A 19,862-nucleotide genomic window follows, 5' to 3' on the forward strand; every position below is an offset into this window, starting at 1 on the left:
GTCCAAAGGGACTACACCTGTTACCATTAAGGAAAGAACCCATATTCCAGAGTAAAAATAACATTTGGTTTCAGCGTGGGGAGCCATGTGCAAATTTCTTTAAATCATGCTTCTTCCTGCTGACTTTTGTTGGGGCAACTAGTGGTTGAATTGTGGCTTTTCACTTGGAGTTAGCGACTTGACTTCTGCGTGCCTCTCACAGGCCCTGGGGCTTAAGATGGAGCTTTGGGGCTGTTAGTTCCTGAGGGGCTTTTAGCTTCACAGTCCGTGGGTTAAATGTGCTGTCAGGAGTCTGTTATTTACCTGTAATCGATAATCCTCATGGCCTGAATGAAGGGGTGCTCAGCCTTGTCCTTTCCTCCCAGTCAAAGACCATTAACAGGGTGAGGGGTTTCCCTGACTCTTGAACCCTGACTGCTGCCAGCTGCCTCGTCTGAGCGCCTATGTGGGGTGCCTCTGGCTTGGATGCTGTTTGCTTTTCCAGCCTCCACAGCAGTGCATTTGTGCGTCAGGGAAGCTGAGGCTCAGGGGCATGTAATTTCCCACGCTGGTGTGGACGTGGCCCCTTGTCTGCACTCCACCAGGCTCTAGGGGTCTTGGGACACTGCTTTCTGTCCCCAGAGCACCAAAGGCATAGAGACTTCCTTCGCTCTGGGCAGGGGAGGCAGGGCTCCCGCCCCAGTGGGGTTGTGCACGACTGTAGGCTCCTGCCGCTTGGCCTCCGTCCTGCACCGTGCCCAGGCGGAGCCACTGCCGGCCACTTAGCCACGGGAGAGACCCGGTTCTCTCTCTTCACATGCGTCCCTGCTCTGTGTCTGGGGGACCCGGGGATTGGGAGGCCCCCCCGCCCCGCCCCTCCTCACTTCTCTGGGTGTCTAGAAGGGTTTGGCATATTGCTCCAATGGCCCTTTCAAAGGTAATTTTCCATGGGTACATCTCCCCCTTTGGATCCCGTCTGTGAGTTCAACACGTCCTCCTAATGCGCGCTCATCGATGTGTCCTCCTGCCCCTGTCCTTTGCAGTTCTCCCGCGTCTGCTGTCGATGACACAGAGTCTGGATCTGCATACACGGCACGGGGCTGTGCTCGCCTGTGCGGAGGTCACCCGTGGCCTGTACAGACTCGCGGTGCAGGAGGACAGGTAGGGGAAGCACTGTGGTCCCATGGAACCACTGTGGTCGTGAGCCTGGAACCCCATCCACCTCCACCTGTGTTTATTTGTGACAGTGTCACCGAATCTTTGGGTCATCCCATGTTTTATCTGACGAAGTCTGTCAGTGTCTTCTCTCTGATGAGCTGTGTCTGTCTCTAGTGGGAGCCGGCAAGTGCCTGGCTGTTCGGTAGCTGTTTTCTTTGTTTCCTCATTGCTCTGGGGGTCTTGAGTTCGGTGACAGGAGCAGATGCGTTGTCAGAGACGGCGCCCAGTAGGCCATATGGTGGTCTTTGCTCACCTCACTTTTCATTGTTTAAAATACCAGAGAGTGTAAATGTAGACGTTCCCCCCGAGGACGTCTCCAGTTGGCCGGTTCTAACAGAACGGGAGAGCACGTGGAGTTGGGTCAGTGGGGGAGCTCCCTGCATGCCACGCTCTGTGAGTTGGCAGGGCTGCTACGTGGATTTCTGCTTTTCTTTCTTGCACAAAAGTAAAAACTCCCAACAACTGCAGTGTCTGTAATCTGGTTCCTGGACACTGTTGTAATCCCATCGGCTTGCTCCACGTGATCCCCTGGGACCCGCCGGGGCAGGTGCTGGCGGCAAGCACCGGGGTTTGGGTCCTGCTTGCCCCACCGCGCGCCGTGGCTCAGATACACGATGTCACACAGCCTTCCTGACATCCACGTGGGGGTGAAATGGCACCTGTGGGCCAGGCCGAGGACTCGGTGTCTATGGCAGTGCTCTCTGTGGTCGAGCAGAGACCAGGCGCGAGCTGGAGCCCTGCCCCATGCGGCCGCAGGGGACACATGGGGCGTGACGGCGTGGTGAGGTGTCCACCAGGACAGGTCAGGTCAGGGAGGCCAGTGCGCGGGGTTTTCTTGGGGGTGGGATGTGGGTGGCCACTGCCTGGTGTGGACTAACGTCCTGGACTCCCGGGAGAGAGCGGGCTTCAGTGTTCAGTGCCTGTTCGTACAGTAAGTCTAGGCACAGAGCCCCCCTCGCGGTTAGGGAGTGGCAGGAAGCCCGCCTACGATTGGGTTCTTGGATGCTGGCCGAGTGCCTGCAGTCCTTTCCAGGGCAGCAGTGAGCCTGCCATGTGAGCTCTCATCTGGCCCCGGGGCCCTCACCTCAGCTTTGGTGGGCCAAGTCTCCGATGGGCGTCCTGGCTGCGTCCCCGTCCCAGGCCCACCTCCATCGTCGGCAAGCTGCTGCTCGGGAAGGTCCTGATGCCCGCCCTCCTTGAGGTGGACACTGCTGTAGGCGGGTGGCCCCTGCAGGTGTTTGGGGAGGGAGGCGCTGGGGCACCTGAACACGATGCAGGCCTTTGTGAGCCCTGGGCTGCCTTAGTGCTTGTTGTGCTCAGGATCTCAGCTGTTGTGTTTGAACCCACGCAGGCCCATCACAGACTACCTGGACGATGCGGCAGTGCAGGGCCTGAAGCGCATTCACCAGCAGGTCTGTGTGTAGCCCACCGGAGTGTCCCTTTCTCCAGGTTTCCTGGTGCCCGCAAGCGTCTGCTGCCCTTTTGAGCTGTCTCCACCCTCCTCAGCCCTGTTTGAAGCCCAGAGTCTGATGACTGGGAAGATCAGTGCTGGGGCCCGTTGGTTGGAAGCAGCTCTCTTCCTTTGGCCTCCCTGGTGGCCAGCACCTGGGGGTTGGTCTGGGGTGGGAGGGGCCTGCTGGGGCTCATGCATGCACTCTCCTCCTGCATGGCCAGCACCTTGGGTGGCACAGGAGGCCGCTAATCAGGCCCGTGCAGGTGACATGGCCTCTCCTATCTGGTCCTCGTCCTCCTGTGCTGCCCAGCTGAACCTGTCCCTGGGTGTCTGGCCATTCAGGCACGTTCCATGCCTTCCTGGACGTGGCCTGTGCTCACCGAGACGACACATAGAATAAGCACGAAGGCTTTGATTGCCAGCTGTGTCTCCACAGTGGGACTCGAGTCTGAAATGACACTCCTGTGTGTGCATGTCTCTGGGGGAAGGTGTGTCTGTTTTTGTGGGGCTCTGAGATCTTCAAGGTTCTGTGATTCAAAAGAGGTAAAGTATGAACTAAGGCCTTAATGCTACTGGATAACATCAGAGTCCCTCACGAGGACGTAGACAGGTTTAGCGTTTGTTGTTCAGAATGGAGTTTGGTATTCATTCCGGGCTCTCTCTTTATAGAACAATATACCGTCTTGGTATCAGACTCCCTTCCTGTGTAAGCCATTGACTATGATTTTGGCAAATCCCTTCGGTCTACTTGGGGTGGTGAAGCACCGCGAGGCAGTGCTGGGAGGGGTGCAGTGTGGAGACTCAGGGCCTCTGAGCCAGGGTCCTCTGCGAGTGCAGAAACCCGTAGTGCCTGCTCCCTCGAGTTTTTGTGGGAAACAGAGACGGCATTTGCCTAGCTCAGTGCCGTCTGGTGCAAGCGTGACAGTGTGAGGCGGGGTGCCTCTTTCATAAGGGGGACACAGGAAAGCGGGCTGTCGCCAGGTGCTCGCTGGGAGTAGAGTGGGCTCTGTGCTCAGGACCTGGGTCAGCTCTCCGGGGACACCAGCCTGAGAAATGCTTGCTGCGTGTCCTCGTCCTTCCCATCCGGTGCCCAGTAACGTTGTGCATCTGCTGCATGATCTTAAAAATCAATCAATTTTAATACCTGACCTTTACTTCTTTTAGCTTTACGATCGTCAGTTGTACAGGTAAGTGTCACCTACCCTACGTTCTCCTGTGTCTTATAGAGAAGATTCCTTATCAGTAAAGGTCGGGGTGGCCTGTCGGGGCTTCTGCGAGTTGCCCCCTCAATGCCTGCCCTATGTTTATTTGATTTGAAGGGCGTCACAGTCACAGGACATGGCTGCTGTTGGTAAGCTTTGGTGAGGTTTTCGTGTCCTATAAAGAAATGTGTGGTCCTGTGGGCGCTGGGTGTTGCAGACTGCCACGTGGCTGCAGCCACAACGCCGAGCAGCCGGCCGGTCCTGTCTGTCTCCCCACCTGCGCAGACGGGGTCTCACCATGATGTCCTTGCTTGAAGGTCTGGCTTCCTTCACTTAGTGTGAGGTTGCAGCGAGCTGTCTGTGTCGCAGCGTGTGCCGTGGTGTTGCCTTGTGTCACCGTGTGCGGCTCAGCGGTGCACACGTGCTTGCTGTGTTGATCTGCCCGTCCGGTGTGGGCATTTGGGCTCTTCCAGCTTTTCTACTCGGAGTAAACCTGCTGTGAACATTGGCGCTCAGGTCCTGGTGTAGCCGTGTGTTCCCACCTTTCTTGGGTACACACCTGGGAGGCTGTTGCTGGGCAGGACAGCGCGGGTGTGTTTTTAAGGCCCGACAGACTCATCCCAAGGGCTGTGCCCCTTTGTCTCCAGCAGTAGCGGTTGGGAGCCATCCCCGTGAGAGTTGCATTTCCCTGTGGACTGGTGACTGTGGCACCTTCTCCTGGGCTGACTGGTTGTCTTTTGTCGTCTTCCGTAAACTGACTGTTCGAGTCTTTTGCTTGTTAAAAACATTCTGCGATCTGTCTGCTCCCTGAGCTGTCAGCACTCTACTCTTCTAGATGTGAGCTCTTTATACACCTGCTCTCCCAGAGTTTCCCCCGGACTGAGGCTTGTCTGCATTTTTCTTAGTGGCTTTTTAACATAACCGTGTGGAGTAGTGAGTATGGGCTGTTCTTCTTTGTCCTTGACATGGTCCCCTCTTCCTGAGAATGTGGGGCCTGCTCTGGCCCCTGGCCGGGGGGGCCCCCCTTCCAGAGCTTCCTGTGCAGAGAAACTTCTTTCAGAACTACTCAGGTGACCTTCCCACAGTTGGCTGGCATTGCCCTCAGCTGATTTGGCAGCTGTCCTAAATTACTTTAAGGTTGATCTTCTGTGCCTCTTTCTTACTTCAGAATCCCCTTTTCTGGGCAGCTCTGTCCATGACAGTCCATGGACTGTTCCCATTAACAGACCCCTCTTCCCCCACAGACATCCCTGTGCTTGAGCCAGCGCATAAATGTGGGTGGGGCTCATCCGTGTCCCGTGAGCGCCTGTGGGATGTGGCTGGGTCTGTGCCGGGCCCTTCCTTGGCTCCGTGGGCCCCATGGTTGGTGGAGAGATGCACCTGGGGTCCCAGGACGGTTCCGTAGTGTTGTCCCCTGTAGGTGTCCTTCTACTCTGGTTGGGGCAGGATCTTTGTGTTGCCCTGCAGATGATGCGCCTCCTGAGTGACTCATGGGTTCTGCGCCCTTCCCCAGTACGGGTTAGTGGACGTTTCACCAGCAGGACCTGGTGGAGCCTTGTGTATACCTTGATGGGCTGCAGCTGCACAGTGTGGCCTGATCCCAGGGAGGGGGGCAGCCTGGCCGTGTGTCCCGCTGTGGACGTGACCACTCCAGGTTCAGGCTTTCCATGATAACAGGCGAGTAGGGGTCAGCACCTGGGCTGCTCCCCTTGGGCTCTCGACTGTTACACCTCCGCTGTCCGCACCTGTCACAGCTGGCTTTCCACCTGTTCTCACAGCAAAGAGAACGCTGGCCCTCGAGCCTCGAGTAGAGAGCACGCCCAGTTCTTTCTGGTGAAATGCATGAGCCCCCAGAAGGCTAAGCTGCGGCGTTGAGGCCGACGCACGGCACAAGGGAGTGCCGGAGTGCCGCGCACAGCTCCGCCAGGTAGCCAGTGGCTGATGATGGTGTCCGTTCGCATCTTACAGGTTCTAAGCGTACACCTGTGCCTTGTTTTAAATTTCGCTTTTAGCGATGAGTCTCCAGAACAAATAGAAAATGACACCCTTCAGTGAGGTCAGTGCACAGAGGAAAAGCACGTGGCCTCCTACCGCCACGGCAGCCCCCTGGGTGGGAGAGGCCTGTGTGCCTGCAGTGTTTACTCACCGTGTGTGACTCAAGTACACGCCTCAGCCAGAGGCCCTGGCCAGTGACCACAGCGGTGAGGTCACATTGCCCCGCGTCACTCCTGGGCCTGAGGGTTCCCGCCGGGGCTTGAACATGAGTGGGAACCGCGGTGGCCACCACCAGGGCCCCGCGCTGTGTTCTGATACTATCCGGCCTCTTCCCTTTTTGTTTGCATGACGCCGCCCTTTGTTTTGTTTTGTTTTGTCGCGGGTAACGTTCCACATTGTGGGTTTACAGGCTGTTCCCTCGTGGCTGGGTCTGGCTCACTCACCGTGTGGCTGGTGGGGCTGGCCTAGACACTCGTGTTGCCCACAAAGGAGGCATGCCAGTGTGGTTGCCCACTAGCGGGAACACCAAGTTAACCTCTGGGTTCAGGGGAGACCTCCAGAAGGTCACATGTGCCGCACGCCCCTCACACGCCGCTGGTGAGTGACCTGGGGGCTGGCAGTTTCATGACGTGTGGACCCCCGTTTTCTAGCGCCTGCTCCCTCGCCCGAGTCAGTCACATCGTTGCCAAAGCACACTGGTCTGATCCACTCTTGCTCCTATGCTTGCTGTCCAGGACTTGTGTGGAAAACCAGCTTTTCTTTTCATCCTCACGTTGCTGCTGCTGGCACCCACACTGTCACCAGCGTGCTGAAACCCACGGGCATTGTTTTCGTTCTCTGCTCAGATCGTCCCAGATTTGGCCCACGGGAGCTTGTTTGAGCGGACTGCTGTCATTTTTACAAGATTCCCTTAGTCTGAGCATTTCTTTGTAGCAAGATCTTTTTAAACCTTTCTCAAAAAAATTATTTTGGTTTTTGTTCCCACTGCCATCGATGGTGTTGAGTGCAGCTCTTCTCAGGTTGGGTATTTTACCTTTTAGGTTCCATTTGCGTCGTATGCCTTCAGTGCCCTCCTTGAGCTTGTGTCTCCCTCTGCCTCTGTGGTGCATGTGACCCCAGCAGCCGCCAAAACGGCCTCATGCGCTGCCGAGTCCTTCTTGGTGTTTGTGGGTCGTGTTTTCCAGCTGATTCTTGTGTAGATGCCAGCGGTGTGAGATTTTGTCGCTGGGTACAGGGTGCGGCTGCTGGCTGCTCACTGCCTTCTGGTGGGTCTGTGACTGGTCACCATTAGTTGGCTCCTTTCTGGCCGGCACTGAAGGGCCTGTGGTGGGTCCAGAACCAGCTCACGGATGGGCCTTGGGCACGACCAGGTTCTGCCACTCTTGCTGCCAAGGCCCCTCCTGCCGTGCAGGCTCCCGTGAGTATCTTGCCTTCTTGCAAGCATTTCTTTCCTCTTGGGCTCAGGTAGTTCCTTTTCTTGCACGTGTGGCTCATGACACCCCCTGCCCCCCCCCCCCCCCCCCCCGTCCGGCTTGAGGATGCCCCTGCAGGGCTCTGGGCCCCCACCCTCTGCCTCCACCTCCTTGACTCTGCTGACGGGAGGCTCCTCGGCTTGGCCGTCATCCTGAACCTGGGAGTGTCCTAGGCTTTGCCTGCTTCCCTCCCCCCACAGACTCTGTGCTCAGTGTCAGAGCTTTCCTTTCCTAGAGTTCATCCAGTTGCCTAATTGTTTAAGGCAAGAGGGCGAGTCTTGTTACTGTCTGGGCCAGAAGCAGGAGTCTCCTAAACTGCCCTGTAGTCTTCTCATAGAGTGCTCTTACTCTCACACCCACCTCTTTTCCCAAGGTCAGCGTCAGGCATTAGGTGTCCGGAACGGGCAGTGCTTCTTCCCCGAGGGACATCAGCAGATGGCTTCCTTGGGCTGGATGCTGGTAGCTTCCTGGCATCCCTTGTTCTTACAGACTAAGAGCCGAGCAGTATTTGGAACTTGTTCTGTGTGACCGTATGGTGTGGTTAATGCTTGTGAGGATTATAGTGCCCGGTGGAACCCAAGAATCAGAATGACCCCATCTGGAAGGCGGTGGTTATAGCACGTTTTCCATTTCTCGCTGTAAGAGCCGTTTCCTGGCGGTAACAAATGTGGCTCAGCAGCCTCTTGCTGGTGTTTGCAGCCTGAAGTTTCACCTGTTACTTAGTGAGGATATTTTGTGTTCTGTGTGGTAAAAGATGTTAACTCTGAATGTTTTCATTGATTTTCAGGGGTCTAGGAGGAGAACTCATGAGACAAGCAGGTAGGTCTGAGCCCCGGGCTTGTGTGAGACTAAGTCCTAAGGGCATCTGCTTCACTCTCCAGTGCTGCGTGTTCTTTGTACCCTCAAGCCCTTGCTTGCTTGCTGGCGAGGTGCACCCCAGAGTCCACGCCGTGTGGCATGCATGTCCTGGGCAACGTGTGGTGCCAGGCCTGCCCCCCAGGTCGGCCCAGCTGTGATAGACGGGGGAGCAGGGAGTCCCCGCCTGGCTCACTTGTGTCCCGGTGGTGTTACTTGGAAAGACTTGAGGAGAGGTGGCCTTTCCTCGCATCCTCCTCCTCCTCCTTCAGCACCCATGGCTCCCCTGTGCCAGAGTAACTACCATGTAGAAAAACTGCTTTGTTTTGTCCAAAGATGAAAAAAAAGCAACTGCTATTTTAGTGTTTTCATAGCACCCCAGATCCTTGGGGGCTTTGCCCTGGGGGATAGCTGTGCTCTGTGGTTTGTTGCAGGGGTGCTGAGGGGGGGGGGCCCTCCATCCTCCCCTCCCTGTCTCCCCCTGCTGCCTGTGCCGGGAGGCTGCCTAGAAGGGGCGCCTTGGGGGGTGTTGCTGCTCAGAGGGCCCCTGGCTTCCAGACTGTTTGGTCAGTGGGTGCTGCTGCCATGGTCAGCACAGGACAGAGGATGGTGAGGCCAGCCAAGGCATACGGAAGATCGTCACTTAGTCACCAGGAGGAAGTGAGGCCTAGCATTTTCTTTTTTAAAAAATGTTTATTTTTGAGAGAGAGAGTGAGAGAGTCCTAAGCAGGCTCCATGCTGTCAGCACAGATCCTGACACGGGGCTCAAACTCACAGACTGTGAGATCGTGACCTGATCTGAAGCCGGATGCTTAACCAACTGAGCCCCCCAGGTGCCCCAGGCCCCAGCATTTTCTTGAACACATGTTATTAATTTGCTTCCTAGTGTGGGAGGTGAGGACCCACATACTACTCTCCTAATGTCTCCCAATCTCTTGTGGATTTAAGTCACATAGAAGAGGACTGTTTTATCCAGTTAAAATTCATTTAAACATATCCTTGTACCTGCCTTAAAAAAAATCTCTTTATTCCTTTCTGTGTTTCTGAACTTCCAAGGGGATCCTTTCCTTTGCCAGAACACCAAATGCTCTTTAGTGTTTTCCGTGGTGTGTGTCTGCTGGCAATAAACTCCGATTTGTCTGCAAGTGTCTTTCTACGTTTTCTACACCTTCATTCCTAAAGGGTATCTTTGCTGGGTATAGAACTGATGGTCCTCATTTATTTATGCACATATTTATCTGCACTTTAAAGACAACATTGTATTATTCTGTCAGCTTCTTTTCCTGTTTTGTGGAGAAGTTTCCTGGCAGTCTATTTTCTCTGGCCTCTTTGAGGTTGTGTCTTTGTGTCTGGTTTTCATGGCTCACACAGCAAACCTAGAGCAGGGGTAACAGGTTCCATAATCCATAGTGTTGGTGGCTTGTTTGGGTCACTTTTGGAAAAACTCAGCCATCATGTCTTCAAATTTTGCTCTTCTACTCTTTCTCCCGCTGCTTCTGGGGCTCTAGGCTCCGCAGGGTAGACCTTCTTCTCCACTCTGCACGTCCTGTCCGTCTCCTGCTTTTCTGTCCTTTTCAGTTTGGATATTTGCCCCATATTCCATGTCACAGATTCTCTCTTCAGTTTATTATTAAACTCATCCGTTGGATTTTTAATTCTTGTGTTTTTGTGTTTCAGAGTTTATTTTTTAATAGTTTCTATATCATTGTCATAGCTTTTAAATTTTTTTTTTTTTTTCAATGTTTATTTATTTTTGGGACAGAGAGAGACAGAGCATGAACGGGGGAGGGGCAGAGAGAGAGGGAGACACAGAATCGGAAACAGGCTCCAGGCTCTGAGCCATCAGCCCAGAGCCCGACGCGGGGCTCGAACTCCCGGACCGCGAGATCGTGACCTGGCTGAAGTCGGACGCTTAACCGACTGCGCCACCCAGGCGCCCCTGTCATAGCTTTTAATAATTTACCTTTTCGAACAAAATAAACATTTATTTTTTAAAGTTTATTTTACTTATTTTGAGAGAGAGAGAGCGAGTGTGCGCGCGTGTGTGTGCAGGGGAGGGGCAGGGAGAGGGAGAAAGAGAATCTCAAGCAGGCTCTGTGCTGACAGCAGAGAGCCTGACATGGGGCTCGAACTCCAGAACCATGAGATTGTGACCTGAGCTGAAGTCGGAACCTTAACCGACTGAGCCACCCAGGTGCCCCTGAGCAAAATAAGCATTTAGAATCGATGTCTAATAACACCATTGTCCAGAGCTTGTGTAGGCCTGGATATTGGGTCTGAGAAGTTAGAGAGGTACTTCGTTTCCTACCCCAGAGGGACTTTACATCGGCTTCTGGCTGGAGGCGAGGGGTGCGAGCAGTCTGGGGCACCTCCAGCCCTTTCGGGCCTTGAGAGATTCTGTGCTGGCTGAAGCCAGCAGACCTGTGTTTTGTGTCTGGGGTGTGGTCCTTTGGATTCAAGGCCGTGTGAAGGTTTCTCAGTTTTCCCTCAGTCGCTCTGGACTCAACACTCTGTCCCAGTGGCCCTTGGAGGCTCATGGATGCTTTGGCCATCTTCCTGGGCTTTGAGGGTGAGCCTCCTTTGGCAGAAGCCGCTCGGGCCAGGGGTGTGGCCCCCGTCTGTGCTCCGCTGGAAGCTCCCCAGTGACTTCAAGCACGTAGAGTTTGTTTCTACTTTTGTCCAGCTTTTTAAAAATGTTGTCTTAGCTGGTGGGTTGGTCTGAGTTTTATTTTGAAATAATTGTAGACTCACAGGAATTTATAAAGCTCTTTTTTGTTTTTGTTTTTAACTTAAAAGAATGCATTTAAAGTTCACGTGTAGGGCAAATCTTTAAGAAAATTATTTTTTTAAATGCTGAGGACTCGGATTTACTAGTCCTTAAAACATACTATGTACAACGATTCGAAGCAGAGAGGCATTTTCTCAGGAGCAGGCAGGCAGAATGGTAGAACAGAAGACAGGATCCAGAAACAGACTCTGATGTAATAACACCTATGGGATTTGACACACGACACACAGGTACCTCCAGCGTTGGTGGGGAAGGTGGCTTACTGAGGAGTGATGAGGTCACGGATGGCCGTGTGGGAGAAATGAAAATCGTATCCCCACCTCATGCATACCCAAAACGAAATTTCTGATTAAAAACTTAAATGCAAAAAACACAACTTAAAAAACTTCCAGGAAATTTTAGGAGACATCGTAGGGATAGCATCGGTCTCTAAAAAACTTAACCTGGAAAATTTCCAAGCTACACAGAAGCACAGAGAAAGAGCTTGCAGAGCCTCACGTGTTGTGCTTCTGTTGCAACGAGCCTGTGTTCCCTGCGTTGGAAAGCAGACCCAGACATACTCCCTCAGGTGGTCCTCACTGGGGCACAGGTTTGTCTTGTGTTCTGATGTTGGCTTCTGGCACGTAGACGCCCCACAGAATGAGCAGTAGCTCCACAACTGGAAACAGTAGGAAATCATGTGCTTGGCCGCCTAAGTTGTGAAAACCGTTGGACGGGCAACGCAGAGTTAGAGGAAGTACCTGGACCACAGCGAAAGGTCTTTTCAAATTGCCAGGGCAGATACACGGACGCTCCCCGTGAGCGCACATGTGGTGGCCCCGTGCTGCTGACAGGTGCCTCGAGGACAGCGGAATTCTTTTTCCAGGTGGCTCTAGCCCCTGGAGTGTGAGCTGTCACAGGCTTTCCACTCTGCCCTCGGGCGGTGTCTCTTGCCATTAGAAGTGTGTACGTTCCTGCAACCCGGGTGCCACCACGGGGGCTCCGCACGCAGAGCTGTGTAAGGGCAGGTGGGCAGTCCGTGTCCACAGGCGTGTGTGGCGACCTCGTGTGCAGTGGCCGAGAACCGGAGGGAGCACTCAGCCCGTCGGGAGAGATCCTGAACGACTAATTTCGTGTCCTGAGTACAGAGCACCACACGTCTGCTCACAGTGGTGTGAGGTCTCCGGCCGTTGGTTGCCTCGTTAGAGAGAAAAGCAGGGTGGTGGCTGGAGTCTGTGCTGGTGGCCAGGGAGCCCCCGTAGCTGGGTGGGACCTCGTTCCTGGTCATGGGTAGTGGGAGTCAGGAGCTGTGAGGAGGGGGACAGGCTCACCTTTGGTCTGGGGCACCCAGTGTGGCTGCTCCGGCTGGCGGTATGTGGCACGACTGTGTGGGCCTTGTGTCCCCGAGTGAGGGTGGCAGGCCCCCCCAGCACACTGTGCACTGGGCGGGAGCTGTTGTCGTCAGCAGCAGGGTCAGGCGGCCCTTGTCCCGAGTCCAGCTGGGATGCCCGACTGCTGTCACATTCCAGTGCGGGCCGGGTGCCTGGGGTCAAGGTGGGAGGTGGGGTGGGGGGTGTAGAGAGACCCCCGGGAAGGGAGTGTGTGTGTGTGGCAGCAGTGCTGTTCCTTCCTGCGTCTGTAGAAGCGTGAGGGCGGCTGTGGTCCTGCCAGGCACCCAGGGGTGATGGCCGGAATGCCAGTGGCAGTGTCTTCTCTGACTTCTTTCTGTGGTGGTGGGATTTTTTAGCACCTACAGATTATTTATGCCATCGAGAAAAAAACCACTGGGGCTGGATCGAGTGAGGTGTGCCTGAAATGGGGGGTGCGGGGTCACCCTCTCATGTGGGCCACTGGGGAGAGGAGTCAGGGTGCTCGTGTTGGGGGCGTGTGGCGTGCTGGGGTGCACGGCTTGCCAGGAGGTTGGGCCTGTCAGAAGTTGTGCAGTGGGAGAAGGCAGCCCGCAGGAGGGCCACCAGGTGGACGCCCGTAGCTCGTGGATTTGATCCCGTACTTCTGGTCGTTTTCTGTGCAGTGGGTGGTCTCTTTAACCTGTTGATTATATTGGACCAGATTTCTGCCCGTGGGTGTAGTCATCATTTATTTAAGAAACTGATGCTAATCATTCACAGAGGTTAGGGATTTACTCAAGCTTTTAACACCATGGTCTGTCTGGGAACTCACAGGCTCAGCTGTCCTCACCCCTCAGTGGACCCCTGGTGCTCACGTGTCCTGCCCTAGGTGGACTGTGAGTGCTCACCTGTGACAGGAGTGCTTGCTCCGTCCTTGGGGCTCCCTTCCTCCTGTGGGAGCTGCGTCTCAGGTGCCACAGCTCCTGGTAACTCGTAGGTTATCGATGGCCCCGTTAGCACATGCGTCCTCTGAACTGAGAGTTGGCCCTAGGGCTTCGGGTTGGGGTCAGGCCTGTAAGCTGTGGGCTTGTCGGCTGCAGTGCCCTGTGCAGGCCTGGCCGCGTCTGGAGCAGGTTCTCCCAGGCCGTACAGGTGAGGAGGCTCCAGGGCCCCCTCGGGCCAGCCAGACGCCAGCACTGATGTGCCCAGAGCGTCTGGGCATTCAGGGCCGGGCGGGCGCTGCGATGGGCATTTCTGGAGAAATGACGTTGTATTTGTCCTTTTTCTTCTTAGTGTGCGTTCTGATTGAGAACCTGTCCCTTTCTAAGATGCCTTTTAGAGGTGACGCCATCATTGGTAAGTGCTTTTCTGCTTCATTGACTCACACGGTAGCACTTTCGGCCAGAACTATTCCAAATTAAAAGGTGGAAGTGAGTCGGCTAGGATGTTTCATGATCTCAGAGTGCCCATTTTCGAAATCGCTGTGAGGACCCATTGTAAGTAATGAGAACCCCCGCACGCTGTCCCCTCAGAAAGAGGGAGAATCTCTCCCTTGTCTTCTGAGAGATCAGTGGGCCTCCTTCCCCTGAGCCGGGACTGGGCAGTACCGGGCCTTCTCAGCTCCTCACCCTGACCGGGTGCGGGCAGGGGTGTTGGGGGCCAGCTGTGGTGGAGCAGTGGCCGGGCCGCTGTGCAGGCCTGGCGTCCTCCGTGTTCTGTGGCATCTGGCCACAGAGGGGCAGTAAGGAAGGGGCTTTGGGGTCACCTCCCAGGCCGCCTTTTTTCTTTGCAGTCTCACGGGTCCCTTGCTCTGTGCTGCCCCGCAAAGAAGGTTGGATAAATTTAGCATTCCTCGCTCAGTGTGGGGTCTAGTTGAGTTGAATGTTTGGGTAATTATCTGTGTGGGTTTGGGGGTTGCATTGCTTGAGAGAGAGGTGCTGGAAGCCACCAGCTTGCAGTATTAAAAAAGCAAAAATTTCCCATGGTAACAGTTAACATTTCTGCAGCCAAAGGAAGGCTCTCTCCCTCTGAATGGAGAGGGCCCTTGGAATTTTGTGCAGCCTGGGTAATGTTTACCTCAGATTTTCTCCAGATTCATCTTGAAGGGTTACCATCCACTTTATGAGGTAGATCTGTTGTTTTTAATTTCATCTAAATGTTCCTAATTGGGTAAAATGATTGTCTTTGTTTGACAGATGGTTGGCAGTGGCTGATAGATGACACTTTGAGAAATCTCCATCTTATTTCAACTCCTTCTAGACAACAGATCAAGGTATGGTAAGCAAGATTTCTGTGGCTGTTCCATTGTATGGAAAGTGACATTAATTTTTTTCCTAGTGTTTGTTTCAAAGGACGGTGTGGGTTGTGAGTCCCTTTTATACACTAACGTGATAATAAATGCCATAGTTCTGTTTGGAATTCTAGATGGTATTGTCTGTATAATTTATAATCAGGAAAACTAATGTAGCCAACGATGACCAGAATATTTAAATTTTTTATTAGCATTTCTGGCTTAATTAGATTCACCTTCTGCACATTCCCTCTGTTTATGCGTACTAATTACTTGCTCAGTTGCGTTCTGTGTCCTGTTGGGTTGCGGGGTGGTAAGGTTAGACTCTGCTGGGACGCCCGGGTGCGTGTGGGAACCTCGGTCCAGGGTCCCTGCCTGCATGCATTGGTTGTCTTGAGTGAGGACAGGGTGTGTGTGTCCGGTGGCCCATGTGCTGCTGCGCTGTCCTGGGACAGGTGACTTTGGGCTGGCAGAGCCGTCACAGAAGTTCTAGAGTGGGTGTGGACGGGCTTTGGAAGTCCGTATTGGTCTCCTGTATGAGTAATGCTCTAGCCTCCTATGTATCCTTTTCTACTTTCTTATGTTTATTTTTGAGAGAGAGAGACAGAGCCTGAGCGCGGGAGGGGCAGAGAGAGAGGGAGACACAGAATCCCAAGCAGGCTCCAGGCTCCGAGCTGTCAGCACTGAGCCTGACCGAGGGCTCAAACTCACGGGCTGTGAGATCATGACCTGAGCTGAAGTCGGATGCTCAACTTAACTGAGTCACCCAGGAGCTCCTGACCCTTTTATTTTAAAGGAACTTTATCATTCTGTAGAATCCACACACAGTTTTACTAGCTGAATTCGAATGTTTCACAGTCAGGGCCTCAAAATTTCCTTTGAAGACTGTTCCCACAATGGAGTCACACCAGCGGTGATTGTGGCAGTTTGCACAGATGACCCCTCGGTGTGGTGCTGCCTCGTGTGGTCCATCCCTGTGCCAATGGCCCTTCCTGTGTGGCCTCTGGCGTGTCTCTCCAGGGCTGCTCTGTTGGACTCAGCTCCCTGATGTGGGGGAGCAGCAGGAAAGAAAATAGGAATCCAGCATTCACCCTTTGCTGTCTGTCTGACCCTGAGAGGCTTACCTTGAGCTCAGGTTCCTCCTGTGGGGAGCGGAGGTGTGCCGGGGGCCCCGGGGCCCATGGCTGCTGTTGGCTCCCACTCACTCCCCCTCCACCCTGGCCCCACGGCGCCTCTCCAAACGATACTTGTATACTACTCCTGTGTGTGTAACACATGCTTTGCCCTTAATTCTGCTGGGAAAGAAAAAGTGCCCCATTTTATTATTAACTGTTTATATCCGAAGACACTTGCATTGTATGGAAGAAATCACGTTTCCATTCGGGTTGTTAGTTGCAGAAAACATTTAAGTTCTAATTGTATCTGGCGACGACCAGCAGATGGGCTAGAAAAGGGTACTTGACTCAGTTTCTGTTTGTTTCAGACTTACTGGGGGGCACCGGGGGAGGGGCGGGGGGTACGGGGGCACAGGGTACTCATGTACTGCTCTGTTTCAGGAAGCAGCCGTCTCGGCCCTGGCTGCACTCTGCCTCGAGTACTACGCCCGGGAGGCTGGGGAGGCAGATCCCGCTAGGCAGGGTGAGTGGGCCACAGGGGCTTCCTGCAGGAAGCTTGGGCGTGCAGGGCGTGGAGCGCTGTCCCCTGCTGCAGGGTGGACGGGTTTGGGGAGCTGGGGCTGGAGCTGGGGAGGGCGGAGATGGTGATGGCCGCTGGGGGGGGGGTCTCTCGTGGACCCATGGGGTTCATGGGGCATCTGGAGGCATTGGTCTGTCTCTAGATGGGTGTGTGCCTGGCACGTGGGCATTCCCCTCACCCAGCACCAACGAGCGTGATGCTCACTCACAGAACCCACACTTACGTCAGCAGCATTTGCCTGAATGACGTTTTAAAGTAAACTTTCCCCACTCTGGGCTTGGAGGTTCCCTTTGTACGTGGATGGAGCGCCTTCCTGCTCTGTCCTCCCGCGGGACCTCCCGTTTCTGTTCCATTTTGTTTGTTTTCCTTGGTGCTTGTTCCTTGGCCCCTTCCTCTCTTGTCTGGAGGGTTTCCCGGAACCCCCTCGTGGTGGTTTGTCTGGCACATCACGGTGCCTTTGGGATCTGGACTGCGTGGAGGCGTGGAGACGCTTCACGCTGGCCTGCCGTGGTGCCCTGCGTGCGGCATCGCTTACACAGTGTTACCGAAGTGGCAAGACCGTCTCTTGAGCAGTACAGGAAGCACTCTTCTAAGTTACGTTAAATGGGTAAAAAGCATGCGTGCGATAGTCTAAGTCTACTTTCTGTGATTTTTTTCAAAAATAAGAAAATATTCTGTAATGGGATCTTCTGACCGACTTTCCAAGTTTATGACATTTGTCCCTTGACCACAGTTTCACATAAAGAGTAACATTTTATATTTAGTCTAATTTTAAAAAATGGGACGATAATGTCACGATTCACGGTATGGCCTTGTGCACATGGGAGGAGTGGGTCGTGCTCTGGAGTAACCTTCCGGATGCGGAGATCCCAGCCAGCGCTGCCAGGCGGCCGTGGTCACGCCCTGGCGGTTCCGGCGGCACTCCTCCGTCCTGACGCAGGCCCTTGAGGCTTCCGTGCACGTGTCTCGATGGTCGTGTTTGTCGAAGTCTAAGCAGTGAGGACAGGAATCTGTCATGGTGGTCAGATGGATTGGGGTGTGCAGAGCTGTGTTGGTGCACACCAGCCCGGCCCCCCCACTGTCACCTGAGTCTGCTTTGCGTCCTGTGTCCCTGTCCCCTCTTCTGTCCCTGACTGCGGCCCTCTTGTCTGAGGAGAGTCTGCTCACGTGGTGCTGTCACCCAGCCACACTGGTGGCTTCTGCCCCTACAAACTCACCGTCCGTGGGGCCTGTCTTGCTCGTGAGGGGGACATCACATCCACTGTGAGCATTCATTTTCGGAGTGAATAGGACTGCACTGGTTCTATTTTTTTTTAAGATTTTATTTTATTTTTTTTTAAGATCTTATTTTTTTTTAAGATTTTGTTTTTATTTTGAGAGAGAGAGAAAGCACAAGCAGGGGAGGGGCAGAGTATCCAAAGCGGCACAGAGCCTGACATAGGGCTCGAACCCACAAACCATGAGATCATGACCTTACCCAAAGTCAGATGCTTAACCGCCTGAGCCACCCAGGCGCCATCATGCATTCCTGACCCCTCCTGGATTTATTCCCCTAAGAGTGAAATCATGTATTAAAATCGCCTAATAAAAAGTCTCAAGTCTGTTTTGATCTGAGCTACTGCTAAGGTACATCTGCTCCAGAAGCTGGCGGGGCTCGTCCATTTTTCTCACTGCTGCCTCGCACATTTCTGAGGTCTTAAGGAGCGCGTGTTCAGGAAGGAAGGCAGCGGCCCTGTTGTCACTTTCTTTCAGAGAAGCTGACCCGGCAGTATCTCGCTGACCTGCAGAGCCCAGAGGAGCTGACCCGCTGCGGCTTCTCGCTGGCTCTGGGCGCCCTCCCGTGCTTCCTCCTGAGCGGCCGGCTGCAGCAGGTGAGGTGCCCCGAGCCCTGCGAGGTGGGCCTGCTGGGGGAGGGGCCAGGCAGGATCCCACCACAAATCCACACCCGTCCAGGTCTTCAGGGTGCCTGGTGGATGGTCTCACGTGACCGGAGGGACTTGGAGGGGCTGAGTGCTAGTCTGATGGAGGGAAGCTGTTGCTGTGTCTGTGGAAACACACTTGCCTTTAGACGTGTGCTGTGTCCCCTTCCTCCTGCCCCAGATGCCTTGGGGTCGGAGGCACTGCACGGACCTCCTAAAACTCAGCTACCCGGCTCTCAGGACCTAACGGCCCTCGGAGAAGTAGTGGATCGAGATACTGAGTCAACTGATCGTTGGTCACAATGTCCAGCCCTGGGCCATGGGATGGAAAGGTGGCACTGGGGGTGCCCCGCGGAGGTGGTCTGCCCGGGGCACGTTCTGTCGGTAACTGGTTACCATCTTTCAGGTGCTGGCAGGCCTGGGAGCTGTGACCCTCATTCGTCCCGAGGATGTGAGCTTTGCTGAATCCAGGCGGGACGCCTTGAAGGCGATCTCGAGGTGGGTCCCCGGGCTGGCCCCCAAGTCTCTGCTCTCCCCTGCGCCAGCGACCAAACACTGAGGGCTCCAGAGAGCCCACTATTGCAGGATGAATCTACTTTGAAGCAACATTGTAACTTTTTATTTTCTCGCTGGTTGTCGCTTTGGTGAATGTTAATCTTCTGTGCTTTAGGAACACCAGGCCAGCTCGCAACTGGGGCGTGAGCCTTAGCTGGAGTCTGGAAGTGCTGTGCGGAGCGGTCTGCGGTGCCCGCCACAAGTGCACACACGCCAGGACGTGCTCTCCTCTCTCTTCCAGATCCTCTCCTGCTCTGCGTGACGCTACTCCTTTCTTCTTGTCAGGATGGAGGGTGGGGGGCCAGGGGGCACAGGTCAAACGTTAGGAAATGTGATTTTGGGGGAAATGTGTCATTCACCGTGTGCCAGCAAGGAAGAAGCTCTGGAATCCTGCATCTACGTCTGAGGTTGTCCTGTTCCGAGCATTTCCTGTTGGGAAAGATGGGGCCTCAGACACTTGCCATATTTCACACGTTTTTAATTTCAGGGTTTGCCAGACGGTTGGCGTGAGAGCAGGAGGGGCCCCAGACGAAGTTGTATGCGAAGCGAACGTCTCTCAGATTTACCGCACGCTGCTGGGCTGTCTGCGCGACTACACCACCGACAGCCGTGGGGACGTGGGCGCATGGTAAGGTGGCAGGCGCGCCGGGCCCTCTGCTCGTCCTGGCGAGAGTAGCTTTGCGGGTGGACGGGGCTATGTCCGGCGTCTCCTGTTCACGGTCCTTGCCCGGTCGTGTGTTCCTGGGACAGCACAGCATCCGCGGGCCTGGCTCTCAGCTGCGTCCCTCTCTTCTCTGAAAAACACTAAGTTGTAACACAGACGCTGATGTCGCTTCCTCGGCCCTGCCCCTGTGGTCGGCTTTCCAGTTCTCTCTTGAGAAAGTTCACACAAACAGAGCCCCCAGCGTAGCCATTTAGGGCAAGAAGGGGCCAGACTACTTTGAGGAGGAAGGAGCTGGGCACTGTGGACCTCGGCTCCTTGCGACGGGAAACAGGAAACCAGGAGGAAACCGGTGCAGCTGTCCCCGCGAGGAAGCCCCCAACACCCTGTTGCGGCCCAAGCCCTGAGAAGGCTGTGGCCGTGGCGCTCTGTGTCTTTGTGTCGTGTCTGTT

General features: G+C 54.6%; 1 protein-coding gene across 3 annotated transcripts in view; it reads left to right on the top strand.

The window, feature by feature from the left end:
• The window catches only part of TBCD (tubulin folding cofactor D), a 160,819-nt gene that overhangs the window by 121,603 nt on the left and 19,354 nt on the right, over positions 1–19,862 (top strand). For 2 of the 3 annotated variants that reach the window (XM_045490003.1, XM_045490001.1), the window contains 10 exons: positions 1,023–1,140; positions 2,549–2,609; positions 3,815–3,837; positions 8,107–8,138; positions 13,584–13,646; positions 14,486–14,562; positions 16,137–16,218; positions 18,028–18,146; positions 18,601–18,692; positions 19,237–19,377. In XM_045490003.1, the coding sequence (XP_045345959.1) occupies positions 1,023–1,140; positions 2,549–2,609; positions 3,815–3,837; positions 8,107–8,138; positions 13,584–13,646; positions 14,486–14,562; positions 16,137–16,218; positions 18,028–18,146; positions 18,601–18,692; positions 19,237–19,377 (808 nt within the window). The remainder of the gene's footprint in view (positions 1–1,022; positions 1,141–2,548; positions 2,610–3,814; positions 3,838–8,106; positions 8,139–13,583; positions 13,647–14,485; positions 14,563–16,136; positions 16,219–18,027; positions 18,147–18,600; positions 18,693–19,236; positions 19,378–19,862) is intronic. The other variant, XM_045490002.1, reaches the window with a different exon arrangement.

Source organism: Leopardus geoffroyi, chromosome E1 (assembly GCF_018350155.1).
Source record: "Leopardus geoffroyi isolate Oge1 chromosome E1, O.geoffroyi_Oge1_pat1.0, whole genome shotgun sequence".
In the NCBI taxonomy this organism is placed as follows: domain Eukaryota; kingdom Metazoa; phylum Chordata; class Mammalia; order Carnivora; family Felidae; genus Leopardus; species Leopardus geoffroyi.